General features: G+C 44.9%; 1 protein-coding gene across 5 annotated transcripts in view; it reads right to left on the reverse strand.

Moving 5' to 3' along the window:
- The window catches only part of SPECC1L (sperm antigen with calponin homology and coiled-coil domains 1 like), a 126,976-nt gene that overhangs the window by 48,870 nt on the left and 63,654 nt on the right, over positions 1–14,452 (reverse strand). For 3 of the 5 annotated variants that reach the window (XM_069757549.1, XM_069757524.1, XM_069757532.1), the window contains exon 2: positions 10,170–10,347. In XM_069757549.1, coding sequence (XP_069613650.1) covers positions 10,170–10,310 — 141 coding nt within the window. In that variant the 5' untranslated portion in view covers positions 10,311–10,347. Of the gene's footprint in view, positions 1–10,169; positions 10,348–11,396; positions 11,521–14,452 lie in introns of those variants that run through there. The other 2 variants (XM_069757541.1, XM_069757515.1) reach the window with 1 other exon arrangement.

A 14,452-nucleotide genomic window follows, 5' to 3' on the forward strand; every position in this document is an offset into this window, starting at 1 on the left:
GCGATCTTTCCATGACGCATATGCTGCGTCATGGGTCGGAATGGCACCGACTTTCATGACGCAGCGTATGCGTCAAAGGTCGGGAAGGGGTTAAAAAGGTATAGACCACCAATTTTTAATTTTACTTGCATTTGTCACATTGCACTTTGCTGCTACATGGAGACCACCCTTTGTTTTTTTTTCTCCTAATGTGACACTATCTGCACTTTTTTGGCACAATTATAGGAATTATATCTATATCTATACACCGTATATACTCGAGTATAAGCCGACCCGAGTATAAGCCGACCCCCCTAATTTTGCCACAAAAAACTGGGAAAACTTATTGACTCGAGTATAAGCCTAGGGTAGGAAATGCAGCAGCTACCGGTGAATTTCAAAAATAAAAATAGATGCTCCATACCGTTCATTATGGCCCCATAGCTGTGCCATATAGTGCTCTACACCGTTCATTATTTCCCCATAGATGTACCATAGAAAGCTGTGCCATATAGTGCTCTGCACCGTTCATTATTGCCCCATAGCTGTGCCATATAGTGCTCTGCACCGTTCAATATTGCCCCATAGCTGTGCCATATAGTGCTCTGCACCGTTCATTGTTGCCCCATAGCTGTGCCATTTAGTGCTCTGCACCGTTCATTATTGCCCCATAGCTGTGCCATTTAGTGCTCTGCACCGTTCATTATTGCCCCATAGCTGCCATATAGTGCTCTGCACCGTTCATTATTGCCCCATAGCTGTGCCATATAGTGCTCTGCACCGTTCATTATTGCCCCATAGCTGCCATATAGTGCTCTGCACCGTTCATTATTGCCCCATAGCTGTGCCATATAGTGCTCTGCACAGTTCATTATTGCCCCATAGCTGTGCCATATAGTGCCCTGCGCCGTTCATTATTGCCCCATAGCTGTCATATAGTACTCTGCGCCGTTCATTATTGCCCCATAGCTGCCATATAGTGCTCTGCACCGTTCATTATTGCCCCATAGCTGTGCCATATAGTGCTCTGCACCGTTCATTATTGCCCCTTAGCTGTGCCATATAGTGCTCTGCACCGTTCATTATTGCCCCATAGCTGTGCCATATAAAGCTGTGCCATTGCTGCTGCAATAAAAAAAAAAAATGCCATACTCACCTCGCTGCTTGCAGCTCCCAGCGTCCGGTCCCAGCGTCTCTCCGCACTGACTGATCAGGCAGAGGGCGGCGCGCACACTATATGCGTCATCGTGCCCTCTGACCTGAACAGTCAGAGCAAGAGGACGCGAAGACAGAGCGACGCCCGGCGTGTGGAACGCGGACAGGTGAATATTACATACTTACCTGCTCCCGGCGTCCCGCTCCCTCTGCCTGTCACACGGTCTTAGGTGCCGCAGCCTCTTCCTCTATCAGCGGTCACCGGCACCGCTGATTAGAGAAATGAATATGCGGCCCCACCCCTATGGGAGGTGGAGCCGCATATTAATTTCTCTAATCAGCGGTCCCACGTGACCGCTGAACAGGGGAAGAGCTGCAGCACCGAAGACCGTGTGACGGGCAGAGGGAGCGTCAGGACCGCCGGGACTAGGTGAGTATGCCTCAGCGCCCTCTCCCCCGCCGACCCTGCCGCCCACCGTGACTATATATACTAGATTGTGGCCCGATTCTAACGCATCGGGTATTCTAGAATATGCATGTCCCCGTAGTATATAGACAATGATGATTCCAGAATTCGCGGCAGACTGTGCCCGTCGCTGATTGGTCGAGGCAACCTTTATGACATCATCGTCGCCATGCTGTGCCCGCGAGGCCTGGACCAATCAGAGACGCGGGATTTCCAGGACAGACAGACAGTCAGACAGACGGAAAAATCCTTAGACAATTATATATATAGAATATATATTTTTATCATGGGATCACAATCAATTTGTTGGTGTAGCAGGAAGCACCTTACAAGTGTCCAGAGGGTCATTTTGGTCTAATTATACACATTAAATTCTATTGGTCCATTCGTTTGATTGATTTTAATTATGGTATGTATCTAAAATGTTCTATGTTGTGTGCACATTTTAATCTTTTATCTCTACTGCTACATGTATTAATAAAGGCACATTTTTATTAGTATTATCTTGCCTGGTATTTTATGCTCATCCATAGTGTTGGTTCTTTTACTCTTCATGAGTATTTTTTTACTCGCTTTTTAGTACACCGGGTTTTTCTTTTTTTACTGTATTTAACTATTGTCACATTCCCTTTTTATTGTTTATTTTTTGCTGCTATCACGGATGTCTTACTATTGTGTTTCCTCCTTTGGACAAATCAGACATTTGGAAAAAGTGATAGAGCAGCGGAGGCTCTCATTACCTCCAGATGTCAGGTAGGTCAGAAGGATAAGAGTGAAGCAGCCGCAGATTGACTGGCAGGGCTCACATAACGTCACGAGAGCCCAGGAGAACAGGTGCCAAAACCGCTGGAATGGTGCCTGTAAGGTTATTATTTTATAAGGGGGAACATGGTCATTGAGAAGGGGTTGTCTAAGTAGTGTACAACCCCCTTAAATATGGCATGGGGAGAATTTTCACTGAAAAGATATAGTGAGATTTCTACTATGCACTTGGTAACACAGTCTCAGTATGAATTTTGGCCTAAGTGGAGACCTCAGTGACTATGGTGTATGGTCGTCGCCGGCATGTTAGGGAACAGGCACTAGGACACCACGTCCCTTTAGCCCATCATTAGCAATATTAATACTTCTGACACATCAGTGTCGAAATCACTAGAATAAAATACATATATAATATATATTGTAATAAAGCAATTGAGAGTCTACGTAACAATTTTTGCTAGCACTACACTGTGTTCCAAATTATTATGCAAATTGGATTTAAGTGTCATGGTTGGTGGATGGCCACCATGTCCCAACAAGGCTGCGAGGTCAGCAAGGAGGTGGAGAAATCATGTTTTGGGCCGGAATCATGGAGAAACAGCTGGTGGGGCCCTTTAAGGTTCCTGAAGATGTGAAAATGACCTCTGTAAAGTAAATAGCGTTTCTGACTGACAACTTTCTTCCATGGTCTAAAAGCAGAAACGTGCTTTCAGGAGCAAAATCATCTTCATGCATGACAATGCCCCATCTCATGCTGCAAAGAATACCTCTGAGTCATTGGCTGCTATGGGAATAAAGAGATAAACTCATGGTGTGGCCACCATCTTCCCCTGACCTCAACCCTATAGAGCAGAGGTCCCCAACCGCCGGTCCGCGGACCAGGACCGGGCCGTTGAGGTTTTTCAGCCGGTCCGCGGCGCCGCTGACAGCTAGCTTCGCGGCCCTGCGCCTGGTCAGAGCACGCTCTGTGACAGCTCGCAGCTCCCGGCAGAGAACATTATGCAGGACGAGGGGGCAGCCCTCCTGCGCAGCATGGTGTGTTCCTGATGGGGTGGGGCGGCAGGCTCTCCTCACTGACACGCCCAGTGGCGTATCTAGGGGGGGGGGGGCAGCCGGGGCATTTGCCCCGGGTGCAGCCGGCAGGGAGGGGCGCAGTCGGGTCGCCTCATTCGGCGGTCCGCAGTGTCTCCCCCCAGCGGCTGCATTCTGCCGTCCCCGGTCAGGGAGTCAGCTGTTCTCTGTGCCGACTGTCAAGCTGACAGCCGGCACAGAGAAGCCGCAGAGCGCCGGATCCCAATGTGTGCAGAGGTGGAGGGGAGCCCCTGCAGGGTGGCTGCGGCAGGCAGGGAGAAATCCGTGCAGCTCCGCTGCCCAGCGATCTGTCTTCCTGCTTCCTCTCACACAGACGCGCCGCTGGATGACGTCATCATTCAGCGGCCGGCTGTGTCAGAGGAAGGCAATGAGATGCTGTGGTAGAGTGCGAGGAGAGGTGAGAGGGGTGTGTGAATGTGTGTGTGTGAATGTGTGTGTGAATGTGTGTGTGTGTGAATGTGTGTGTGTGTGTGTGTGTGTGTGTGTGTGAGAATGTGAATGTGTGTGTGTGAGAGTGTTACATAGTTACATAGTTACATAGTTATTAAGGTTGAAGGAAGACTATATGTCCATCTAGTTCAACCCATAGCCTAACCTAACATGCCCTAACATGTTGATCCAGAGGAAGGCAAAAAAAACCCATGTGCAAAGAGTAAGCTCCACATTGGGGAAAAAAATTCCTTCCCGACTCCACATACGGCAATCAGACTAGTTCCCTGGATCAACGCCCTATCAAGGAATCTAGTGTATATACCCTGTAACATTAAACTTTTCCAGAAAGGTATCCAGTCCCCTCTTAAATTTAAGTAATGAATCACTCATTACAACATCACACGGCAGAGAGTTCCATAGTCTCACTGCTCTTACAGTAAAGAATCAGTGTCTGTTATTATGCTTAAACCTTTTTTCCTCCAACCGCAGAGGATGCCCCCTTGTCCCTGTTTCAGGTCTATGATTAAAAAGATCATTAGAAAGGTCTTTGTACTGTCCCCTCATATATTTATACATTAAAATGAGATCACCCCTTAGTCTTCGTTTTTCCAAACTAAATAGCCCCAAGTGTAATAACCTATCTTGGTATTGCAGACCCCCCAGTCCTCTAATAACCTTGGTCGCTCTTCTCTGCACCCGCTCCAGTTCAGCTATGTCTTTCTTATACACCGGAGACCAGAACTGTGCACAGTATTCTAAGTGTGGTCGAACTAGTGACTTGTATAGAGGTAAAATTATATTCTCCTCATGAGCATCTATGCCTCTTTTAATGCATCCCATTATTTTATTTGCCTTTGTAGCAGCTGCCTGACACTGGCCACTGAATTTAAGTTTGTCATCCACCCATACACCCAGGTCTTTTTCATTGACAGTTTTGCCCAGAGTTTTAGAATTAAGCACATAATTATACATCTTATTACTTCTACCCAAGTGCATGACCTTACATTTATCCCCATTAAAGCTCATTTGCCATTTATCAGCCCAAGCTTCTAGTTTACATAAATCATCCTGTAATATAAAATTGTCCTCCTCTGTATTGATTACCCTGCAGAGTTTAGTGTCATCTGCAAATATTGAAATTCTACTCTGAATGCCCCCTACAAGGTCATTAATAAATATGTTAAAAAGAAGAGGGCCCAATACTGACCCCTGTGGTACCCCACTGCTAACCGCTACCCAGTCCGAGTGTGCTCCATTAATAACCACCCTTTGTTTCCTATCCCTGAGCCAGCTCTCAACCCACTTGCACATATTTTCCCCTATCCCCATTATTCTCATTTTATGTATCAACCTTTTGTGTGGCACCGTATCAAAAGCTTTTGAAAAGTCCATATACACTACATCCACTGGGTTCCCTTGGTCCAATCCGGAACTTACCTCTTCATAGAAACTGATCAAATTAGTCTGACATGAACGGTCCCTAGTAAACCCGTGCTGATACTGGGTCATGAGGTTATTCCTCTTCAGATACTCCAGTATAGCGTCCCTTAGAATGCCCTCCAGGATTTTACCCACAGTAGAGGTTAAGCTTACTGGCCTATAGTTTCCGAGTTCAGTTTTTGTTCCCTTTTTGAATATTGGCACCACATTTGCTATACGCCAGTCCTGTGGCACAGACCCTGTTATTATGGAGTCTTTAAAGATTAAAAATAATGGTCTATCAATGACTGTACTTAATTCCTGCAGTACTCGAGGGTGTATCCCATCCGGGCCCGGAGATTTGTCAATTTTAGTGATTTTTAGACGCCGCCGCACTTCCTGCTGGGTTAAGCAGGTGACATTTAATTGGGAATTTTTATCACTAGACATTTTGTCTGCCATGGGATTTTCTTGTGTAAATACTGATGAAAAAAAGTCATTTAGCATATTGGCTTTTTCCTCATCCTCCATCTCACCCAGACTATTTTTAAGGGGGCCAACACTATCATTTTTTAGTTTCTTACTATTTATGTAGTTAAAGAATATTTTAGGATTATTTTTACTCTCTCGGGCAATGAGTCTCTCTGTCTCAATCTTTGCTGCCTTGATTTGCTTTTTACAGAATTTATTTAATTTTTTGTATTTATTTAATGCCTCCTCACTACCTACTTCCTTTAATTCTCTAAATGCTTTCTTTTTGTCCCTTATTGCGCCCCTTACAGCTCTATTTAGCCATATTGGTTTCCTCCTATTTCTAATATGTTTATTCCCATACGGTATATACTGTGCACAGGTCCTATCCAGGATGCTAATAAACGTATCCCATTTTCTCTGTGTATTTTTGTGTCTCAGGATATCGTCCCAGTTAATTGCACCAAGATCCTCTCTCATCCGTTGGAAATTTGCCCTCCTGAAGTTTAGTGTCCTTGTAACCCCTCTACTACACATCTTTTTAAAGGATACATGAAAACTTATTATTTTGTGATCGCTATTTCCCAAGTAACCCCCAACCCTTATATTTGATATGCGGTCTGGCCTGTTGGTTAATATTAGGTCTAGCAGTGCCCCCCTTCTTGTTGGGTCCTGAACCAGTTGTGAAAGGTAATTGTCTCTCATAATTGTCAAAAACCGATTACCTTTGCTGGAACTGCAGGTTTCTGTTCCCCAATCTATTTCAGGGTAGTTGAAGTCCCCCATAATAATGACTTCTCCTTGAGTCGCAGCTTCATCTATTTGCTTTACGAGGATATTCTCCATTGCTTCCATTATTTTTGGAGATTTATAACAAACCCCTATCAGTAATTTATTATTTTTTTTTTTTTTTTTATTATTATTTTTTCCCCCTCCCCTTATCTCCACCCACAGGGATTCTACATTTTCATTAAATTCACCTATATTATCGCGCAGGATGGGTTTTAAGGATGATTTTACATATAGACACACCCCTCCCCCTCGCTTATCTGTACGGTCATTTCTGAACAGGCTATAGCCCTGCAAGTTAACAGCCCAGTCATGGCTCTCATCCAGCCACGTTTCAGATATCCCCACCATGTCATAATTATGCTCCAACAACATTAGTTCTAATTCGTCCATTTTGTTGGCGAGGCTTCTGGCATTAGTATACATGCACTTTATGTTCCTCTCTGTACTTCTATTTCTTAAATTATTAACTGTTCTGACCCCACCCCCCATGCCACCGCCACCCCCAACTTCCTTATTTGTGCCCAGGACTCTGTCTGCACTATCTTCCCCTCCTATAAAATGAATACCCTCCCCCCCCAATTCCTAGTTTAAACACTCCTCCAACCTTCTAGCCATTCTCTCCCCCAGCACAGCTGCACCCTCCCCATTGAGGTGCAGCCCGTCCCTAGCGTAGAGCCTGTAGCCAACTGAGAAGTCGGCCCAGTTCTGCAGGAACCCAAACCCCTCTTTCCTACACCAATTCTTGAGCCACTTATTAACCTCCCTAATCTCCCGTTGCCTCTCTGGCGTGGCACGTGGTACCGGCAGTATTTCGGAAAATACCACGTTGGAGGTCCTTGCTTTCAGCTTGCAGCCTAATTCCCTGAAATCATCTTTAAGGACCTTCCACCTACCTCTAACTTTGTCATTAGTGCCAATGTGCACCATGACCGCTGGGTCCTCACCAGCCCCTCCCAATAATCTGTCCACCCGATCAGCGATGTGTCGGACTCGAGCGCCAGGTAGGCAGCACACCGTTCGACGATCCCTGTCTTTGTGACAGATTGCCCTATCTGTTCCCCTAATAATTGAGTCGCCCACTACCAGCACCTGTCTGGCCTGCCCTGCTCTCCTATTTCCCTCCTTACTGGAGCAGTCACTCCTCCGGCTTTCAGAGGACATGCCTGGCTGCAGCAGTGCTACCCCTGTACTGGCACCCCCCTCATCTGCCAACTTAGCAAACTTATTGGGGTGTTCCAGATCAGGACTAGCCTCCCTGGCACTCTTCCCTCTACCCCGCTTCCTAACTGTCACCCAGCTTGCTACTTCATTGTCCTGCAGCTCCATCCCACCATCCCCCCCTCATCTGTCCCATTGAGCGTCTGCTCCGTGAGCAGAAGACTCCTCTCCATGTTGTCTATGGATCTCAGTGTTGCCAGCTGCACATTTAGAGTCAGAATCTGGGTTTCCAAATGCACAACGTGCTCACATCTCGCACAGCAGTATGCACCCTCGATCGGCTGCTCAAGGACTGCATACATGTGGCAAGATGTGCACTGGACGGCATTAACAATCGTGGAGCACATTTCCTAATGGGGATTGCACCAGACAGAACAGTTCAATAAAAAAAAAAAATAAATACAAAGTATTAATAAAAATCAGACAGCAATTCAGTAATTCCTCCCCTGAAAACTCCCTGACTTCAAAGTCACTGAATCACAAGTCACACTTACCGCCGTCCACACTTACACTCAGGCCACACTCAGCTCGCTCACACTCGCTCTGCTGAAGATTTATAGAGATTTTTTTTTTTTTTCCCTAGTTCCCCTCAACAGCAATCAACCTTGCTGTTCAAATGCACTTCCAAAAAGGACTTGAGCCCCAAACAGCTGCCCCTTATAAACCCTTAACTATGAGCCCCCACCCTAAGTTAACCCTTATGAATATAGCTACCCCCAATTCAGCAACTCACACCAATTCACACAGGTATTTGTTAAAGGCTTTCCAAATACCTCTTCACTGAATCACAAGTCACACTTACCGCCGTCCACACTTACGCTCTAGTCACACTCAGCTCGCTCACACTCGCTCTGCTGAAGATTTATAGAGATTTTTTTTTTTTTTTTTTCCTAGTTCCCCTCAACAGCAATCAACCTTGCTGTTCAAATGCACTTCCAAAAAGGACTTGAGCCCCAAACAGCTGCCCCTTATAAACCCTTAACTATGAGCCCCCACCCTAAGTTAACCCTTATGAATATAGCTACCCCCAATTCAGCAACTCACACCAATTCACACAGGTATTTGTTAAAGGCTTTCCAAATACCTCTTCACTGAATCACAAGTCACACTTACCGCCGTCCACACTTACGCTGTGGTCACACTCAGCTCGCTCACACTCGCTCTGCTGAAGATTTATAGAGATTTTTTTTTTTTTTTTTTTTCCTAGTTCCCCTCAACAGCAATCAACCTTGCTGTTCAAATGCACTTCCAAAAAGGACTGTCAAGCTGACAGCCGGCACAGAGAAGCTGCAGAGCGCCGGATCCCAATGTGTGCAGAGGTGGAGGGGAGCCCCTGCAGGGTGGCTGCGGCAGGCAGGGAGAAATCCGTGCAGCTCCGCTGCCCAGCGATCTGTCTTCCTGCTTCCTCTCACACAGACGCGCCTCTGGATGACGTCATCATTCAGCGGCCGGCTGTGTCAGAGGAAGGCAATGAGATGCTGTGGTAGAGTGCGAGGAGAGGTGAGAGGGGTGTGTGAATGTGTGTGTGTGAATGTGTGTGTGTGTGTGTGTGAGAATGTGAATGTGTGTGTGTGAGAGTGTGTGTGTGAATGTGTGTGTGTGTGTGAGAATGTGTGTGTGAGAATGTGTGTGAGAATGTGTGTGTGAGAATGTGTGTGTGTGAATATGTGAATCAAATTCTCATTATAAATGTCATAATTACATGATAAGTATGCACTAAGCTCCACCCCTCCATAACTCCACCCCCATATGACCAGAGCCCCACCCCTGCCCCACCCCCACCCCACCGGGCCATGGAAAACTGGTCTTGCTTAAAGCCGGTCCCTGGGGCAAAAAAGGTTGGGGACCTCTGCTATAGAGAACCTTTGGAGTATCATCCAGCACAAGATCTATGAGGGTGGGAGGCAGTTCACATCAAAACAGCAGCTCTGGGAGGCGATTCTGACTTCATGCAAAGACGTACAAGCAGAAACTCTCCAAAAACTCAAGAATGCAAGAATTGTGAAGGTGATATCAAAGAAGGGTTCCTATGTTAACATGTAACTTGGCCTGTTAGGATGTTTTGGAGTTAAATAGCTTTTTTGTTCAGTGAATGTGACCTCCTAATGCTGCAAATTCCACAAATGAGCATTTTCAGTTCTTTAAAACATATCAAATGTATAGAAATTCTACTGTGCCTAATAATATGGAACAGTGCATTATGAGTTTTTATTCATTTTGGAGATTATACTGTCATCATTGGGAGGTTTCTTCAATAAAATTCAATGTATACTGTAACGGGTGATGACTTTTATTAGACTGACTGTCATTTGCACCGACCATTTAGGAAAATCCGTAAAAAATGTCATCTGCATAATAATTTGGAACATAGTGTAGATCTAACCTTTGATAAAGATGATCCTGGTCGAGATGCCCTGGATGACGTAGGGGCACTGCTGTCCGACTTGGCCTTCTCACCACCCTGTGGTCTGTTGGTGACCGGTACTTTCGGCGCAGAGCCTACACTCCTGCTTGCTTTCCTCATCCTGGGCGGCCTGTTTGTGATGCATTTACAGCTGAATCTGTCAAGTAAGAATAGGACATCAATATGTTAGATAGAATTTTTATGCACAGTTCTGCAGTTATGGCAAAGTTAGGCAAAATAAACAGCAAAATGATCATGCCAAAAAAGGACGCATGCGTCACAAAACAATGCATTTTGCATGCGTTTTTGTTTGCGTTGTGTCGCCGACACAGCACCGCACAAAGCAAATGTGAACGTCTTAAACACACGGCTGATGACCGGATCATGCAGCTTCATATGAAAATCCCTATTTGCGAGCCGGGACCTCACCCCTAATGTCACTGCTTAAATTGTCTTAACTTATACTGAATATATTGTCTGTACATGTCCCCACTTAATTGTAAAGTGCTGCGGAATATGTTGGCGCTATATAAATAAAAATTATTATTATTATTATGGTTTTGCTATCATTTTACAGTTCTAAATAACCACTTTGGAGAGGAAAGGTTACATAAAAGCTAAACTACAAAGATAGTTCTAGTCCTGATGGACAGACAGACGTACGGTGGCTAATAGAGAACAACAGGGTTGTACGCAGTAGTCCATGAGCCATACGAGTCCTTATACAGTGAGGTATTCTGAAATATAGAGGGAAAACACCCCTGTAATACAATATTTAGTTTACTATGCCAAGTGTGTCCTTTCAGATTCATATACAATCCAACAGAAAAACCATGCATGTCTCTATATGAGATCAGGCGGACGTTATGGACTCATACCACTTCTATAGGTGCTGGGCAGTGGTGCAGGGGAGTATATCATAGACATATCTCATATGTGCAGAATATTACTACCAGCTGAACATACATATCACAGGATTAAATATAGTAATAAAAAAAATATACGTATAAAAAGCATACAGACTATTCTGTGTATCCCATATCACATCACATAAGATCAATACATACATCTGCTTGTGATCAGATACACTGCTATGTAAGCCAAAGGAAGCTGGAGACAGGAGATTTTGTGCAATAACAAAAACCCACCCACATTATACTAAATATCTTAATGCATCCTTATATACTTATTACAATTACTACATACCTGTCCATGACTTGCTAGAACACATAAAGCGTGTCCTTTATGTTACCTGCTGTTAAGCTGAAGGCTTCTTGTAGAACACATGGCGAAACGAATGTGGACTACGTCAGATATCTACACATTGCAGTGGTCTAGGATATTTATAGCTTTGATGCCCGCCTGTGCACCTTTCAAAAATTACTGTGACCCAATGACGGGAGTACATCAGACATCAGTAAGCGCTCTGGATTCTTGGCCGACATTGCACCCACAGGGTCAGAGAGATAACGGGATTTAGATTTAAACCCAGCAACTGATGTGCAGACTGCGGCTCCTATCCGGGGACAAGTCTTCCTTATTTGGAGTCTCTCGCAGCACTACGGGGATCTGACAGACATGAAACGCTCCTAATATTTGGAATTCCATGGAAATGACAGACAAGTGAAAGTTCCTAATTGCCCTGCCCCCATCTAATGGCCAATGTTAAAGAAACGGAATATGTATACCTAATACTATTCATGATGATTGATTATATATACATAAGATGGTTGGTTACACGTTTTCATAGATCAATGATCTACCTGTTTGAAGTGAAAGGTTAAAATCTCAAATTAATTCTTTTCTATGAGGGCTTCTACAAAAGATATTATCCTACACAAACAGTGAGGTGAACAGAGAGCTCTGAAAAGTTTTGACCTCTGGGACTCCACCGATCAGTCCACTAAGGCTACGTTCACATTGGCGACGCAGCGGCGACGCACGGAAAAACGCGCGCAAACGCGCGCAAAAACGCGCGCGTTTTGCGACGCGTGCGTCGTTTTTTGACAAAATCGGACGCAAGAAAAATGCAACTTGTAGCGTTTTCTTGCGTCCGACGCTAGCGTCTAAAACGACGCACGTGTCGGAAAACGCGTGCAAAAAGACGCACGCGTCCCCTATGTTAAACATAGGGGCGCGTCGCCGCTGCGTCGCCGACGCAACAGCGACGCACATTAGCGTAACGCTAATGTGAACGTAGCCTAAAGAGGTCCTGCTGCACCTGGGGGTCAGGCCATGTTCACACGTTCAGTATTTGGTCAGTATCACATCAGTATGTGTAAGCCAAAACCAAAACTGGGTGATAAATACAAAAGTGGTATTTGTAAGTGTTTTGGCTTACAAATACTGAATGTGTGAACGTGGCCTATCACAGATCCCACCTATAATCTATAGTTTTCAGCTGGTCAGAAATATATTCATAAAACTTAACTTTTAATCTATTCATTAAAAACCTATAAACTGCAAAACAAGTGCCAAAAGTGCTTGTGCTTAAACCACATAGTGCAAGTAAAAACAGACCGACAAAAATTGTACACACCACTTACATCAATCTCTCAGAGGTAGTTTTTACAGCTATATGATATGGTCTCACTATCCCTGTCAAATATGGGGTTTGGCTACTTTCACACTAGCGTCGTTTGGCCTCCGTCGCTATGTCGTTTTGGAGAAAAAACGCATCCTGCAAAGTTGCCCGCAGGATGCGTTTTTTCTCCATAGACTTTCATTAGCGACGGATTGCGACGAATTGCCACACGTCGACGTGCGTACGACGGATGCGTCGTGTTTTTGCAGTCCGTCGGGACAAAAAAAGGTTGCATGGAACGTTTTTTTTGTCCGTTGGTTCCGCTTTTCCCGACCGCGCATGCGCGACCGGAACTCCGCCCCCCAAAAACACCCCAATTCTACCCAGAAGTCTCAGAGCAATCCATCTGAGGCTATACTTATTGTCCTAGTTGCTGGTATCAAACATGATCATCAGACATAACTTCTGTTTAGCATAACTATCAAGTGGTGGTACAGTCTAACAGCAAGCTCGGAGACTAAGCAAAGTTCTCCATATCATGGTATTTTTCCCAAAGATTTCACATTACATACTGCAACGAGCGTACGAATCGCTCTGTCGCATAATTTCACAATCATCTAGGTGGATACTTCTCTATCCGCCACCATAGGGATAGACTATGGTCCTCAGTCCTCATGGGACTGAGGAATCTTATCAATCCCCATAAACTGTTCCTCTAAGGTCACTATTGTGCAGTCTATTGATATGGTTCGCGACTAGTCCACTAGGAGATGGTCTGTCATGTCCCAACAGGTCTCCATTTCAGGGGGTCCCTTGGCTCTGATTGTACATGAATCGTTGTCTCTTTATGAATATCGACATAAAAAAACAAAAAGCATTGTAGATGATGTGTATTTGAATATGCGTGGTGACATCAAATTAGAATTAATAAAGTAGCCAGGATCTTTTTAGGTGTAAAACAAGTAGGGATTCTAGTAAATCTGTACATATCCTTTGAATAGGGCAGCTTCTATGGTGGCGGATAGAGAAGTATCTGCCTAGATGATTGTGAAATTATGCGACAGAGCGATTCGTACGCTCGTTACAGTATGTAATGTACTGCTGTGGATCACATGATCCTGAAACCGGACATTGCGTCAGTGGGCCAGCACATCACCTTGTGCGTATCAGCAACCGGAGATGACGTGAGCGTGTCTTGCGGCCCAAGATCCGGATGTGACGCGGGTGCGAACATCATGTGACGTAGGTATGCCGGAAGGCGGAAGTAATTTACCGGCATTCGGAACCATGCGTCCTGGAGATATGGATTTAGTCTATTTAAGGCAAGTAAAGAGGACTGCTAGCTTAGCAATGCTCGCTCACTTTAGAATGGATGTCGCTACTCCCCTGATGATTTGGAAGATGAAACGCGTTGGCAGACATCAGTCTTTGAAAGGATGAGACGGTGTGATAATACAGATCACTACCCGCTATGAGATCCTGGACACTCTGAAAAGGCACCGTGTAAGTACTCGGTCCCGTAGATGAGTATAAATGTTTTTTCGTAAAAAAATGCCTATTTGAGTCACTTACTGAACATATGCCATTACTTTTAGCCCCTGATGGGAGGCATATATGTATTCTGGTGAAATCTTTGGGTAAAATACCATGATATGGAAAACTTTGCTTAGTTTCCGAGCTTGCTGTTCTGTACCACCACTTGATAGTTATGCTAAACAGAAGTTATGTCTGATGATCA

This window comes from Ranitomeya imitator, chromosome 1 (assembly GCF_032444005.1).
Source record: "Ranitomeya imitator isolate aRanImi1 chromosome 1, aRanImi1.pri, whole genome shotgun sequence".
Lineage (NCBI taxonomy): Eukaryota > Metazoa > Chordata > Amphibia > Anura > Dendrobatidae > Ranitomeya > Ranitomeya imitator.